Genomic DNA, 12649 nt, shown 5'->3' with positions numbered 1-12649 from the left:
AATACATTAGAAGTGTTTAGCAACATGTATTTCTGTACCTGGGAGTTTGTATCGCTCTCAGCCTTCCTCACCTGTTTCACTCATCAGCCCTGAAGTCACATGTGTGTCTCCTGTCTCAGCGAGTCTTTCTGTTTTGTTAGGTCGCTTCATGCGTGCTCTGTCCTGTCTCTTGCTCCTTCTCTCAGAGGTGAAATGTCTGCATCTATGGCTCATTTTCTGGGTCCTCGAGCCTCTCCTGAGTTCAGCTTGTCTGTTCCTCCCTGCCTTAATCCTTCGTTATTTCCAAATACACTTTACAGTTTATTAAATCTTGTCAGATAAAAATTAGCCCCTCTGGATTTTTATTGAGATTGAAAGAGTGAATTTGTTTGGGAAATTGAATATTCCTGTCCATGAATATGGTTTGTCGGTTGGTGGTTTTGTTTTTAAACATCTTACAGTGTTTTCAGCGCCCCAATAAAAGAATCGTGTATGCCCCTCGGAACTAGCTGTCCCCTGTCCCTCATGCCCTGCACACTTGACTGTGGTGAAGTCCGCTCTTCATTGTAATAGACTTCATGCTCCCTTTAGGGAGGACCACATTGGTTTGACTGATTTACTCCAATCCTGGGGGAGAGAGGAGCCATGAAGGGTGGGGCTTTCTCTTATTTTGTTCTGTATCTGTGTTTATAAGTGAGGTTGTCCCATAATTGCCTCGTCGTGTTTAAGAGAAAAGTTGGGGGTTGTGCCCTCTTAATTCTGTTCACAATAAACTTGAATTCGGTTGGGTGATTTGTTCTTTGAATGTGGGTGGAACGTCCCAATAGAGCCATCTGGACCTTGAGTTGATGGTGAAGTCTTGACCAAGAAGATGGGGTCCTCGAAGCTTGGGGAGCAGTGGTCTGGAGACAGCGTGGAGGAAGTGGCCGCCTTGTCGTGGGTGGCCCAGGGTAGTCTGTGGAGCGGCAGGTGAGATTGCACCCCGGCTGCTGGTCAGGGCGGTGGGATGGGGGTCAGAGTGGCACCAGCTGTCCTGGTGGCTTCATACCTTCCGGGCTAGGCTCTCTCGGTGGGTGTCAGAGGCTTGGTGCGTTCCTCGTGAAGCCAGCGAAGCAGAGGCAGAGGCTTACAGCAAAGCTGAGCTCCGGTGCGCCTCCCCGTCCTCTGCCCTTGACAGAGTCAGGAGGTGGGCGTGCAGTGATGCTGTCCCGGGTGTGCAGAGAGGCTGGTGGGTGGACAGGTAGGCGAAGCAGGGCGAGGTGGGGTCACAGCCCGTTTGGTCCTCAAACCTCACAGCAGAACAGCTGCTTCGTGCCCACCAGGTTCCTGCTGCCCGAGGAGCTCACCGCCCCAGAATCTCTGTCGCTTACAACAGCAAACCTCCATGTCAGGTTCAGGGTTTTTGTTCCAGAGCCCAGACTGAAAAGGCAGCAGTACCCAGAGCGTGTTCTGCCACGGGTCACAGAAGCGCGAGGCCAGGCCGCGCCGGCCACCAGTGTCCGTGGGCCGGGGTGCTCTGTCAGAGGGCAGGGCCCTCAGCCTCAGGAGGGGGCGCACTGTCTGCTGGATGCGCATGCACAGTGAGGTCGTGGAAGGGGTTCTCCTGTGTTTGAGCCTCAGGGTGAGTGAGTGTAAACCACACAAGGGTCTAGTTTGGTTTCTTGTAGAAGTAAGTTGAAAGTCAGGTTATTAAAACAAGCCACAGGGCTTATCAAAATTGCTTAAAAACCATTGTCAAAAGAATGTCATCCTTGTATGCCCTTTGCCTGGTTTTGTTGACGTTTTGCTCCTATTCTGTCTTGTTTCAGGGAAATAGTGGAACATATGGTTCAGCACTTTAAAACACAGATCTTTGGGGATCGGAAACCAGTGTTTGACGGAAGGAAGAATCTCTACACAGCGATGCCCCTTCCGATCGGGAGGGATAAGGTGAGCTCATGGAGGCGGGTTGGATGGATCAGTGTGTGAGAGGTCAAGCCTGTTGTCCCTCTCGTCACATGCAGAGTCACTTCCCCCAGGGGCAGAGAGCCCCCAGCGGTCGTGTGCTTCATGGTAGGGTCCGAGGACGCCACCTTCTGTGGGCTGTGGTTTGCAGCGGCAGAGGGTGACATCATCTGAGTCCAGAGAGAGAAACTGAGAACATCCCGAAACCATGAAACTTTTAAATGTGAACCACACACGTGTGCGCATGCTCCAGGCCAACCCCAGATAGGAGCCTGCATCATGGGGTGGGTGTGTGAAGACCTAGAGAGAAGTGTGTTCGTGCAGGTGTAGACGAGTGCAATGTTGGCAGCAAAAGCAAGTGGTCACTCGGCTGTAACCAGCGATTCGTCCAAAGTGATACCACGATTCATCAACCTGGGAGTCGCGGTTGAGTTAATATGTCACCTCTCCTTATTGTCTTTATCCTTGCTGTGGCTTTATTTAAAAAGCAGTAACCCTTCTGCCTAGCAGCTGCCACTTCTTGGCACGTCTTCCAATCACTGGGCTGCCCTGCTTTGATGATAGGTGTTGTTTGTAAGAGAGGAAGACCAAAGAAGGCGTGGAAATCATTTTTACATGTACTGGGGGGCGGGGGGGGGAGAAGAACATCAAAACACAAACAAGTAATTGAACAATTATCCCAATAAGAATGTAAAAGCTGATTCCCTTAAGGAATGACCTATACAGTTAGCCTCTTACCAAGAGAGTCCCTGAGAAGAAAAATAGCTCAGAGCTTAGAGGATCTGAGATCTGAGGCTACTGCCTGTGACTTGCAAGTTCTCTGCAGACAGAACATTGTGGTTTTGCTTTTGCATTTTAATGATAATCTTAAAATGACTAAGCTCCTCTACTGGGCTGGATGGCCAGCAGGGCCGATTGTTTCAGCTCCCAGCAGCATGGCTAGAAATTGTGGTGCTCTGATAGGAGGCCTCCGTTAGGGCCGAGGCTGGGCGGGGCAGCGATGAGGACCCCTGGGATAACAACCTGCCTCTCACCAGCCCTGCCTGGTTCTGGGGACCTGATGCCAGCCAGTCAGCTGAGCAGAACCATCTCTTGCAAATGAACATGCTCTCTGCCTTTGAAATGGGGCTTCCCTCGTGCTCAAATGGGAAGGAATCTGCCTGCAATGTGGGGGACCCGAATTCTATCCCTGGAGAAGGCAATGGGTGGACCCATGCCAGTCTTCTTGCCTAGAGAATTCCATGCAATACATTCCATTTACAGTGTATTAGTTATAAAGTTTTGCGTCTAATTTGCATATTTGTTTTTCTTTAAGTTGTATAAGAAAGAAAAGCCTAAGGAGTTTACTCACAGTGTTGTCTGTTCGTATTTATAATTAGGGACTGGGGGGCCTGAGGAATATTTTCCTTGAGAAGGGATGGGGGAGGATGTGTGGTGGTCAGAGCTGAGACACGTCGTTGTCGACGTCGACACGGGCGCGGGGTGGTAGTGGGTGTGGGCCAAGTGCCGTCCTGTCCCTGAGTAGTGGTGGGGCCTCGGGTGAGCTGTCTCTCCTGCCACCCTGTAAAATGGAAGGTGGTGTGCTTGTGCCCCTGCCAGTGAGCAAATGCTCCCTGAGACGGCATCTCCGCTCTTCGTGTTTCCCCCATAGCCCTGGGGCCTCTGTTAAGTGCTGGTTCTGGTTCCGGATCTGCGGTGTCTTCAGCTTTAAGCAGCTCTCCTGAGTGATGCCCACCCAGGGCAGGGAGGGGCGTCAGGGTTTAAAGTACTTAGTTACAGCGCTGGGGACATAGCACATACTTAGCAGCTGCTAACAGTGACGGTTGCAGGTCTGAGGGTTTGCTTCTGTCGTCTTAACTGCTGCTCGTGTGGGGTGTCCGGTACCCACAGCAGCACTTTGGGCATCTCACCAGGTTTTGGTGGGCACTTTGCATGTGCGTGCACTCGTGTCCGAGTCTTTGCGACCCCATGGACTGTACCGCCAGGCTCCTCTGTCCATAGGATTCTCCAGGCGAGAAGACTGGAGTGGGTTGCCATTTCCTCCTCCAGGGGGTCTTCCTGACCCAGGGATCGAAGCTGCGTCTCCTGTGTTGGTAGGCCGATTCTTCACCATTGAGCCACTTGGTGTCTCCTAGCTTGAAGCCCACCCATCTTCATCCTTTCCTCAAGCGGGCTTAGAGAACCTGACCACAGCCTCAGGGTCTGGTTTGGGTGGAGTCTCCAGATTCCAGAGCCCTCCTTCCAGTCACCTGTAATGTCTGTCACATATTTGCAAGGTGCAGAAATTAATCTCTTCTTCCGTTTGGGAGCTCACGTGAGATGCTGCCCTTTTCTATTCCCATACGTTCACATCTTGAAGCAGTGTCGTCTTTTTTTTTTTTCCCTTTTATGTGTGCTTTTTTTTCCATACACTACTTTTTTTTGCATCACAGGCACTTGTGTAGTAAGAGGAAATCCTTTAATGTCCCCAGTTGCCCCTGGGGTGCGGCTGCCTGGGGTGTCCACACCATGCCTGGGTCCCGGACCCCTGGCGGGCAGCTGTTGTCCTCCACTCCTCATCTCTCTTGCCAGCCCTCCCTCCTCCGTGCCAACCCCGTGCTGGCTGAAAGCCCCTGCATGCCAGGTCCACCTTCCCTTCTCCGTGCAGGAGACCGAGGAGCTGTCTGGGCTGCTCGCCGTGCAGGTGTTGCTCCTGGCTTGTCGTCAGCAGGGATGCGATGTGAGTTGCGGCCAGGAGCGTGTTCGCTTGTTGCCCGTGGTGCCCTCCCTGCGGGTCTGTGGACATCTGGGTGAGCAGAGCCCGTGGCGAGCAATGCTCCCGGCCCTCTCTGCTGCTCCCTCCAGCCACACAGCGGCTCCAGGCGGGACTCTGCTCTGTCACCCCGGTGATGCTCAGACAGGAAGGACCCAGCGTGTGACTTGCGTCTGTCTGCAGAGGTCGGCCCTCGGGGCCGTCTTCCGTTTTCCAGGCCTGCTGTGATGCCTCTGCTGACGCTGCCCATGGTGAAAAGGTGGCAGGGGACGTCTTCCTGGTCACGGCTCCTGTGCGCTGGCGTCCTCGTGCGCTGACGTCCTCGTGTGCACGGTGTCTGTGACGCCGGGGGCTGCCCGCTGTCCTGCGTTAGAGACGATATCCCAGAGGAGCCGGCTGCAGAGGGCGGCCTCTTGAGGCGTGTCCGACGGAGAATGTCGCAGAGCCTGGAGCTTCTTCCTTTCCCTTTTTGCCGGGGACCGAGAGGAGGCTGGTCTGGACTACTTGAAAACAGGAGGACCTCTTCCTGAAGGGAAACGCCCCACCGAATCCCCACTTGGTGGGATTATGGAGGCATTTCTGAAGAATGACGTTAACAGGCATCTAATTTAGCACCGGTTCCCAAGCACGGCGGGCGTGACGTGCCCTCTGGAGTCAGTGTGTAAGGGGAGCGGGTGTGAGTCCCTGCCGCCTCCTGGCTGCGCTCTGCGGCCGCACTCACGCCTCCCCCACGCCTCCCCGGCTGCCCCCACAGCCCCCGTCCTGACGACTCCGGTTAAGCTGGTGCTCTCTTGACGGCTTTTGCCGGCTATGTGTGCACCCTTAACATGTCCTCTGTCTTGAGACGAATCTTCCGTCACTGCCCTCTGTGGCCAGCTTCTGTTGAGTGTTAGGTGCTTGAAATCCATCCCCTGGGAAGAACGGGCTCCTTTCTCACGCTCTGCTGATCCTTGGATGGAGCCTGGGCCGTGTCTGATTTGGGGCCTGCATGCGTCCTAGGCATGCAGGGCTCCACATGGTCTGGGTGCTGCTCTGGGGTGTCTGAGAGGGATAGCAGTGTAAGAGGCAGTGCTCCCTGAGGGCGGGGGGTGAGTGGGGGGTAGTGCAGGCGTTGGGGGCGGGGGCATGAGAGTGAGAGTGAGCCCCCCCTGAGGGCGGGGGTGAGTGAGGGTAGTGCAGGCATTGGGGGCGGGGGCATGAGAGTGAGAGTGAGAGTGAGCCCCGCCAGCCATCGGCAGGGCCTTTGACACTGGCCCCCGTCTGCCCTTTCGTGGTGGTGGTTGAAGCTGCTTTCTCTGCCTTCTTGGCCCTGGTGATGCTGGTCCCGTGGCACCTCTGTGCATGGGTGGGCACGGACAGCCCTGCAGCAGTGTTGCGGCCTGTTTGCCCGAGGCCGAGCCTGGGGTATGATGTCCCTGCTGTCCACATCCTCCACTGAGTGGCTATGGTCTCCCCGCGTCGTACTGGCGACAAGTCTAATCTGACAGAAAGGTTGGAAACGTCCGTCCATCTCGATCATTGTTAGTGTCTTGCTCTGTTTTGTCTCGAGTCTGTTCTGAGAAGGCTCATGCTCATGACTTATTCACTGTAAAACTAGCTTATGGACTCAGAGACCCAGGAAACAGGAACCCCCCACCCCAGATCCTCTGCAGTCTTCTCAGTCCCACCCGAGAAAGAATAACTGCCCAGGACCCCCAGAGAGCTGCCCACACCCCCTTCCTCCGTCCCAAGAGCAGCCTTGTTTGTGCCTGCGTCCCGCTTTCCCCGTCCTGGGGTTTCCTCCTTGTGGAAGCCACCCAGCCCCCAGCAGTGCTGGCCCCTGGCTCCGGCCGCCACTGTGTCTCTGCTCAGGCTTGGGAGGTCGGGGCCTCCGGGTGGGGGGCACGCCCGTCCCTGTGCCCTTGGGTGGAGGACTGGCTGAGTCTCGCTGACCTCGGGGGCTCTGGAAGACAGCTGGCCCCAGGAGGGGTGCGGAGCCTTCCACATGCAGACCCACCACCCCCAAGCCAGGCCTGAGCTCAGGGTCTCCCTCTCCGCCCTGTGGAGGAGCTGAGCAGGGCCGAGTGGGGAAACTTGTACGGAAACTGTGCTCTGCTGGCTTGGCCACGGGGAGGCGCCTTTCAGGGCCGTGGAAGCTCCCCACTCTGGCTTCCTCAGAAGAAAGCTTGAGTAGCCGTGTGCTCGGGTCCCCTCCCAGGTGGAGCTGGAGGTCACGCTGCCGGGAGAAGGGAAGGACCGCATCTTCAAGGTGTCCATCAAGTGGGTGTCCTGTGTGAGCTTACAGGCGTTACACGATGCACTTTCGGGGCGGCTGCCCAGCGTCCCCTTCGAGACGATCCAGGCCCTGGACGTGGTCATGAGGCATCTGCCGTCCATGAGGTGAGGACTGCCTGTGGGGTGGGGGCCGGAGGAGCAGGAGGGTCTGCCTCCAATGCCTCCGTTTCCTGAGAACGTGAATCTGCTCTCCCAGGATGCTCTGGGCCTGGGGGTCAGGGTGGTGGCACACACGGGTTTATAGGACGAGAGCAGCAGCAGTGCCTGTCAGGAAAACGCACTGGCGGAGTCTCAGTCGGGCACACACAGTCCCACTGGGGAAAGAAGAGCTGCCCAGGACCCCCAGGAGCTGCACTCACCCCCTTCCTGTGTCCCAAGACAGGCACACACACTCCCTGACTCCGGGCGCGTGGTCACTCCACCCGGCACGTGAGCTAGGTCCCGTCTCTTGGTCGCCCGTGCACCCGTGTTCCAGCGCTGTGCTCAGCTGGCCTGCGCCACGTGGGGGAGCCTTTGGGGGCCTTGGGGGTTTCCCACTTTGGCTCTGTCCTCTGGTGTTTTTCCCCCACTTATCACGGCATTTGAACCTGCTGGGACACTTGGACGGCTCGTAATTGACCACACAGAGGCTCGAGTTGCACAGGTGCCCGTGCGGAAGCTTGGGCTTCTCCTGGGGTCGCCTCTTCCTTCCACATGCGTCCCGCACAGTGGGACCTCAGGAACTGTGTGAATGATTAAGTATAAGAAAGAACACTTGAAACTGAAATGAACCTCCAAACTGCGCTTTCCCAACCCTGACCAGAACTCTGAGATGTGAGTGTAAGAGGAGGCGCCTTGAAGAGCCGGGTGGGTTTTCACAGGGGGCCCTGCTGTTCTGCAGACAGAGCAGGCTGTCCGTCAGGGCAGGGGTCCCCATCACCCCCAAATGTAGTCTGTCACTGCTCGGAACTGTTGCTGGGGGAGAAGGTAGGTAGGTGAAAGTAAAACAAAAACAACACCTAAGGGTTGTTGCCAAAGTGTCAAATCCATTTTTTAAGTGAGCAGCAGGAAGTGCTGTGATTGTTCCCCACCCCCCGAATCCCTCTGAATTAATCACCATTACCTTTATCATCAGGAAGAAAGTCTTTGGGAAAAGTGGAGAAAGAGGCAGGATGAGCACATCTGAGGGGAGGTCGAGAGCGGGCTGCATGTCCTGGGTGGTGGCTGCGTCTACAGGCAGCAGGGTCTTCCCTTGGGGACCCTCAGCCATACCGCAGCTGCTGACTGCTGCCCTGAGAGCGTGGGGGCCTCTAGCTCTGAGCTCTGGCGGGAACTGGCCCTGGGAGGGGTGTGGATCCTTCCACACGTAGACCCATCATCCCCAAGCGAGGTCTGAGTTCAGCGTCTCCCTCTCCGCCCTGTGGAGGAGCTGAGCTGAGGGAACGGGCGTGGCCCGGGGGCTTGGTCTACGAGAGGTCCTTGGCCTTCAGCTCCAGACGCCCTGAGGCCCGGGCAGGGCCTGTCCAGCTGGCCGACCGTGGCCACCTGCACTAGCACCCCAGCCCACTCCGCCCAAGAAAGGTGTGATGTGCTGGCTGCAGACAAGGCACCGAGGTGGGAGGGTCCTGTGGGAAACGGGAGGCAGGACCAGGCCACGTGCCCTCAGCTCTCAGGGGGACGTTCTCCCGCGTGTCCTCCACATGTTGGCCATCCTCAGGGTGTGTGCCCGCCAGCCCCCCTAGACGAGGCTCCTGTTCCAGGTACACCCCCGTGGGCCGCTCCTTCTTCACGGCATCTGAGGGCTGCTCCAACCCACTGGGCGGGGGCCGAGAGGTGTGGTTTGGCTTCCATCAGTCCGTCCGGCCTTCTCTCTGGAAGATGATGCTGAATATCGATGGTAAGCAGAGCCCCGGTGCCAGGGTGGGGTTCAGGAGCAGGGCCCCTGGGGCCAGTTCTGCATGCACCTGCTCGTGAGCAAGGGCAGCAGCGCTGAGGCTTGACCGTCAGAGCCTCTGCAGGGTCCCTTCCCCAGACAGTGGCTCGGTGCTGCGGGGGCTCCCAGCTGCCCTTGTGTTGGATAAACTTCAGCGAGATGGAGGCCAGGAGGTGGTCAGAAACTGCCAGAAAACCCACGACTTGTGGCTGTAAAGCCCAGTTTTACTCTCAGAGGTGACCTTAGCCTCTGTCAGCCCCTAGTGCTGCCCTGGCTAGAGTGGGCAGTGGCAGTCCGTGCCCCAGCGCAAGTCCCCACTGCCACACCCCCGTGCCGAGCCCGCTCCATGGTCAGGGGGTGCGGAGGCCAGGTGCCCTCCTGCCTGGCCCGGGGCTCGGCCGTGGAAGGGGCTGCACCAGGCAGACCCCGTCACGTCTGTGCTCTTCTCTTCCCGCCCACAGTCTCGGCAACAGCGTTCTATAAGGCACAGCCAGTCATTGAGTTTGTTTGTGAAGTCTTGGATTTTAAAAGTATTGAAGAACAACAGAAACCTCTGACAGATTCCCAAAGGGTCAAGTTTACCAAAGAAATCAAAGGTAAGCAGCTGCCTGCCTTAGACCCGAGGGGCACACGGCCAAGGGGGCCCACATTTCTCCTTGGAGGCAGGGTCAGTCAACGTCAGATTCGTCAACACAGGGACAGGGTGGCCCATGATGTCTGAGCGCGGAGCAGCCCAGGGCGGCAGCACGACTTAACCAGCGTCTCAGACGTTCCAGAACATTGGCTCCTCTCTACTTGGGGTGTCTGTACGCATCAAGCTTGGTCTCCACTCAAGGAAGTGCAGTCCAGGGCACCGTGGTCGGGCTGGGCCCTCCTGCCCGCCATCTGGTTGCTGAAACGCCCCGGAGCCTGGCCGTCAGCACCTGTGCTTCCCGGGGGTGTACAGAGGCCAGCAGCAGGGCTTTCTGCTAAAAATAGCCCCTCAGGAAGCACAGAAGGCCATGGGCGCGGACGCCACGCTCTCAGCGGAGCCCACGTCGTCCACTGTCTCTGAGCACAGTCCTCGGGCTTCGCCACCCCTGGGCCGGGGGCACCCCTGCGGGTGAGACAGCCCAGCCCCAGGCCCTGTGGGTCTGCGGGTGATGGTACCCTGAAATCCAGTGGTCTGTCAGTGGGGTGTGGTGACAGGCCAGGCCGAGTCTTGATGCTGAAGCCCAGCCGCTCTGTGTCCTCAGGTCTAAAGGTGGAGATAACGCACTGCGGGCAGATGAAGAGGAAGTACCGCGTGTGCAACGTGACCCGGAGGCCGGCCAGCCACCAGACGTGAGTGCCCCCAGCTCCCCCAGCCACCGCACGCGAGTCCCCCCAGGCTCCCCCCCAGCTCCCCCTAGCCACCACACGCGAGTCCCCCCAGGCTCCCCCCAGCCACCAGACGTAAGTGACCGTCCCTTCAGACTCCCCCCAGCCCCGGCCTCCTCTGTCACTCACAAGTCCAGACTCTGCATGGTGACTTCTGGAAGTGCGCCTTTGGCTTAGTCGATCCATACTTCACATCGTGGGATGAAATTATAAAATCCCACCTGTTGGAGGCAGTAGCGGGGATGAGATTGGATGTGATGGGGTGGGTGGGGACTCCTCGGGGTGGCTGGGGACTCCCCGGGGTGGCTGGGGACTCCCCGGGGTGGGTGGGGACTCCCCATCAGTTTTCCTGAATGTCACCAGTGCGACAAGGGCTGTGTGGGCTCACTGTCCAGTCCTCTGCAGTGAGCAGGGGCCGGGCAGGGTGGTGGGCGCGAGTGGACACTGCCTGGACTCGGCCTCTGCAGGGTGCCCTGTCACAGCACAGGCAGGCGGGGTCCCCGTCAAGGTAGCAGGTGTCCTGGCCACACGGGGGCCCTGCTGTCTAAGCCGTGTGGCCCCCTCACCCCACCTGGGGCCTCCTGGCTCTAGTGGGGACTTGTTAGTTTTATTTCGTGGTCATTCCAGGAGAAGCACCTGGTGTGTCGCTGGGCACTGGTTATAGCAGGGCACCCAGGGCCTCGTGCAGCAGGTGGCCAGGGTGAGCCTGTGTCCTGGTCCCCGTGCCCGGCACCCTTGGCCCCAGCCCAGCCTGTGTGACCGCAGAGGCCCGAGCAGACGCTGCTTATCCCTTTTGCCGTCCTGTCTGGAAGGTCTCAGATTGTCTGGGGCGGGCTCATGGAGCACGCAGCCTGTGAACAACTTTCAGAGTCGGTGCGAGGCGGGCTGGAATGCACACAGGCCGTTCTTCCTGGCTTTGTCTTTGTCCGGATCCTTTCCAAGTCCCCTAGATGTAGGTGTCTCTTGTGATTACTGCATATCGTGAGTGGGGGGGTATTTTTCCCTTTCTGACTCTGGAGATAAAACAAAAGTTTGGGACTTGGGTATGTTCCCAATGACCCAGAGGGCATGGTGTGGTTTTGACTGCTTTGGGTGGCCCTCCATCTCCTCCATCCCTGAGAAAGCAGACCCAGGAAGGCTGCGTGAGCAGGTGCGTGGGGCCCGCAGCGGGCTCTGGGCCTGAGCCGTCTCTCTCCCCTAGGTTCCCGCTGCAGCAGGAGAGCGGGCAGACGGTGGAGTGCACGGTGGCCCAGTACTTCAAGGACAGGCACAAGCTGGTTCTGCGCTACCCCCACCTCCCATGTTTACAAGTCGGACAGGAGCAGAAACACACCTACCTTCCCCTGGAGGCAAGCCCCCGCCCTCTGTCTCTGTGTGCTGGGCCCAAACTTTGTGACTCCCGCCACTGTGGGACCTCAGGCAGGTTCACAGACGTGGTCTAGCCTGTTTTCGCATTAATAATAAGATGGGTTTGGTAATTCATAGGATTTGTGTGAAGGTCAAGATCATGTGTATGTGTGCCCAGCAGACCCCTGGGACAGGAAGTGTAAAATCCACTACTTTGGATTTTGGAGTTTGAAGAATAATCGCCCGGGAAAAGATCAAATACTGAAATGGAGATCCGAGTTCTAACTATTTTCTGTTAGTGTTCTAAATTCTCAGTGCTTGTCCGGTTGCTTGAACATCTGGGCCATGGTTGGGTTTTTCCCGTCTGTGTCCAGAAGGTAGACAGCTTCCCTTCCCAGGAAGCTCTGCTAACGGTCCTGTCTGAGGACTGGGCCCACACAGCCGTGCTGAAGCCCCAGGCCCGCCCGCCCTGCAGCTGTGTCTCTTTCCCTGCGCAGTCCCCGGGCTCTGTCTGTGTTACACCGGGTTTTCTTCGGGGGTTCTGCTGTGGACCGGAGGGCCTCCTCGGGGCTGCCGTTCCTGGTGGATCTCAGGAACCAATCCCCGCCCCCGCCCCACCAGTGTCTGTGCTCAGCCCAGACCCGCCCGCTCCCCAGCCCCTGCTGACCCCAGCTCCCGTGTCTCCTCGCAGGTCTGCAACATAGTGGCAGGACAGAGATGCATAAAAAAGCTGACCGACAATCAGACCTCAACCATGATCAGAGCGACGGCCAGGTCGGCCCCCGACCGGCAGGAAGAGATTAGCAAGCTGGTGAGCGTCCCATCGTGGGTGCCGGCCTCGGGTGGGGACGGGGTCCCCGGGCATGGCACCCCGGTGCTCTGGACAGACGCGGCTTCTGGAAGGAAGCAAAGATCGCCCCCTGACCCTGAGCCTCTTCTCTCTTCCCTTTCAAGATGAGAAGTGCCAGTTTCAATACAGATCCATATGTTCGTGAATTTGGAATCATGGTGAAAGACGAGATGACAGACGTGACCGGACGGGTCCTCCAGCCGCCCTCCATCCTCTACGGGGGCAGGGTAGG

At 57.8% G+C, this 12649-nt stretch overlaps 1 protein-coding gene across 6 annotated transcripts in view; it reads left to right on the top strand.

Annotated features, from left to right (window-relative positions):
* AGO2 (argonaute RISC catalytic component 2) overlaps window positions 1–12649 on the top strand; it is an 83105-nt gene that overhangs the window by 51105 nt on the left and 19351 nt on the right. For all 6 annotated transcript variants that reach the window (XM_086337452.1, XM_086337453.1, XM_086337451.1 and 3 more), the window contains 8 exons: window positions 1788–1908; window positions 6873–7054; window positions 8689–8825; window positions 9323–9457; window positions 10097–10184; window positions 11422–11569; window positions 12259–12378; window positions 12522–12644. In XM_086337452.1, coding sequence (XP_086193578.1) covers window positions 1788–1908; window positions 6873–7054; window positions 8689–8825; window positions 9323–9457; window positions 10097–10184; window positions 11422–11569; window positions 12259–12378; window positions 12522–12644 — 1054 coding nt within the window. The remainder of the gene's footprint in view (window positions 1–1787; window positions 1909–6872; window positions 7055–8688; window positions 8826–9322; window positions 9458–10096; window positions 10185–11421; window positions 11570–12258; window positions 12379–12521; window positions 12645–12649) is intronic.

This window comes from Bos grunniens, chromosome 14, assembly GCF_055505025.1.
Source record: "Bos grunniens cultivar Pamir isolate PY7600 chromosome 14, Bosgru_T2T1.0, whole genome shotgun sequence".
NCBI lineage: Eukaryota > Metazoa > Chordata > Mammalia > Artiodactyla > Bovidae > Bos > Bos grunniens.
This window is presented reverse-complemented; position numbering and strand designations above follow the sequence as displayed.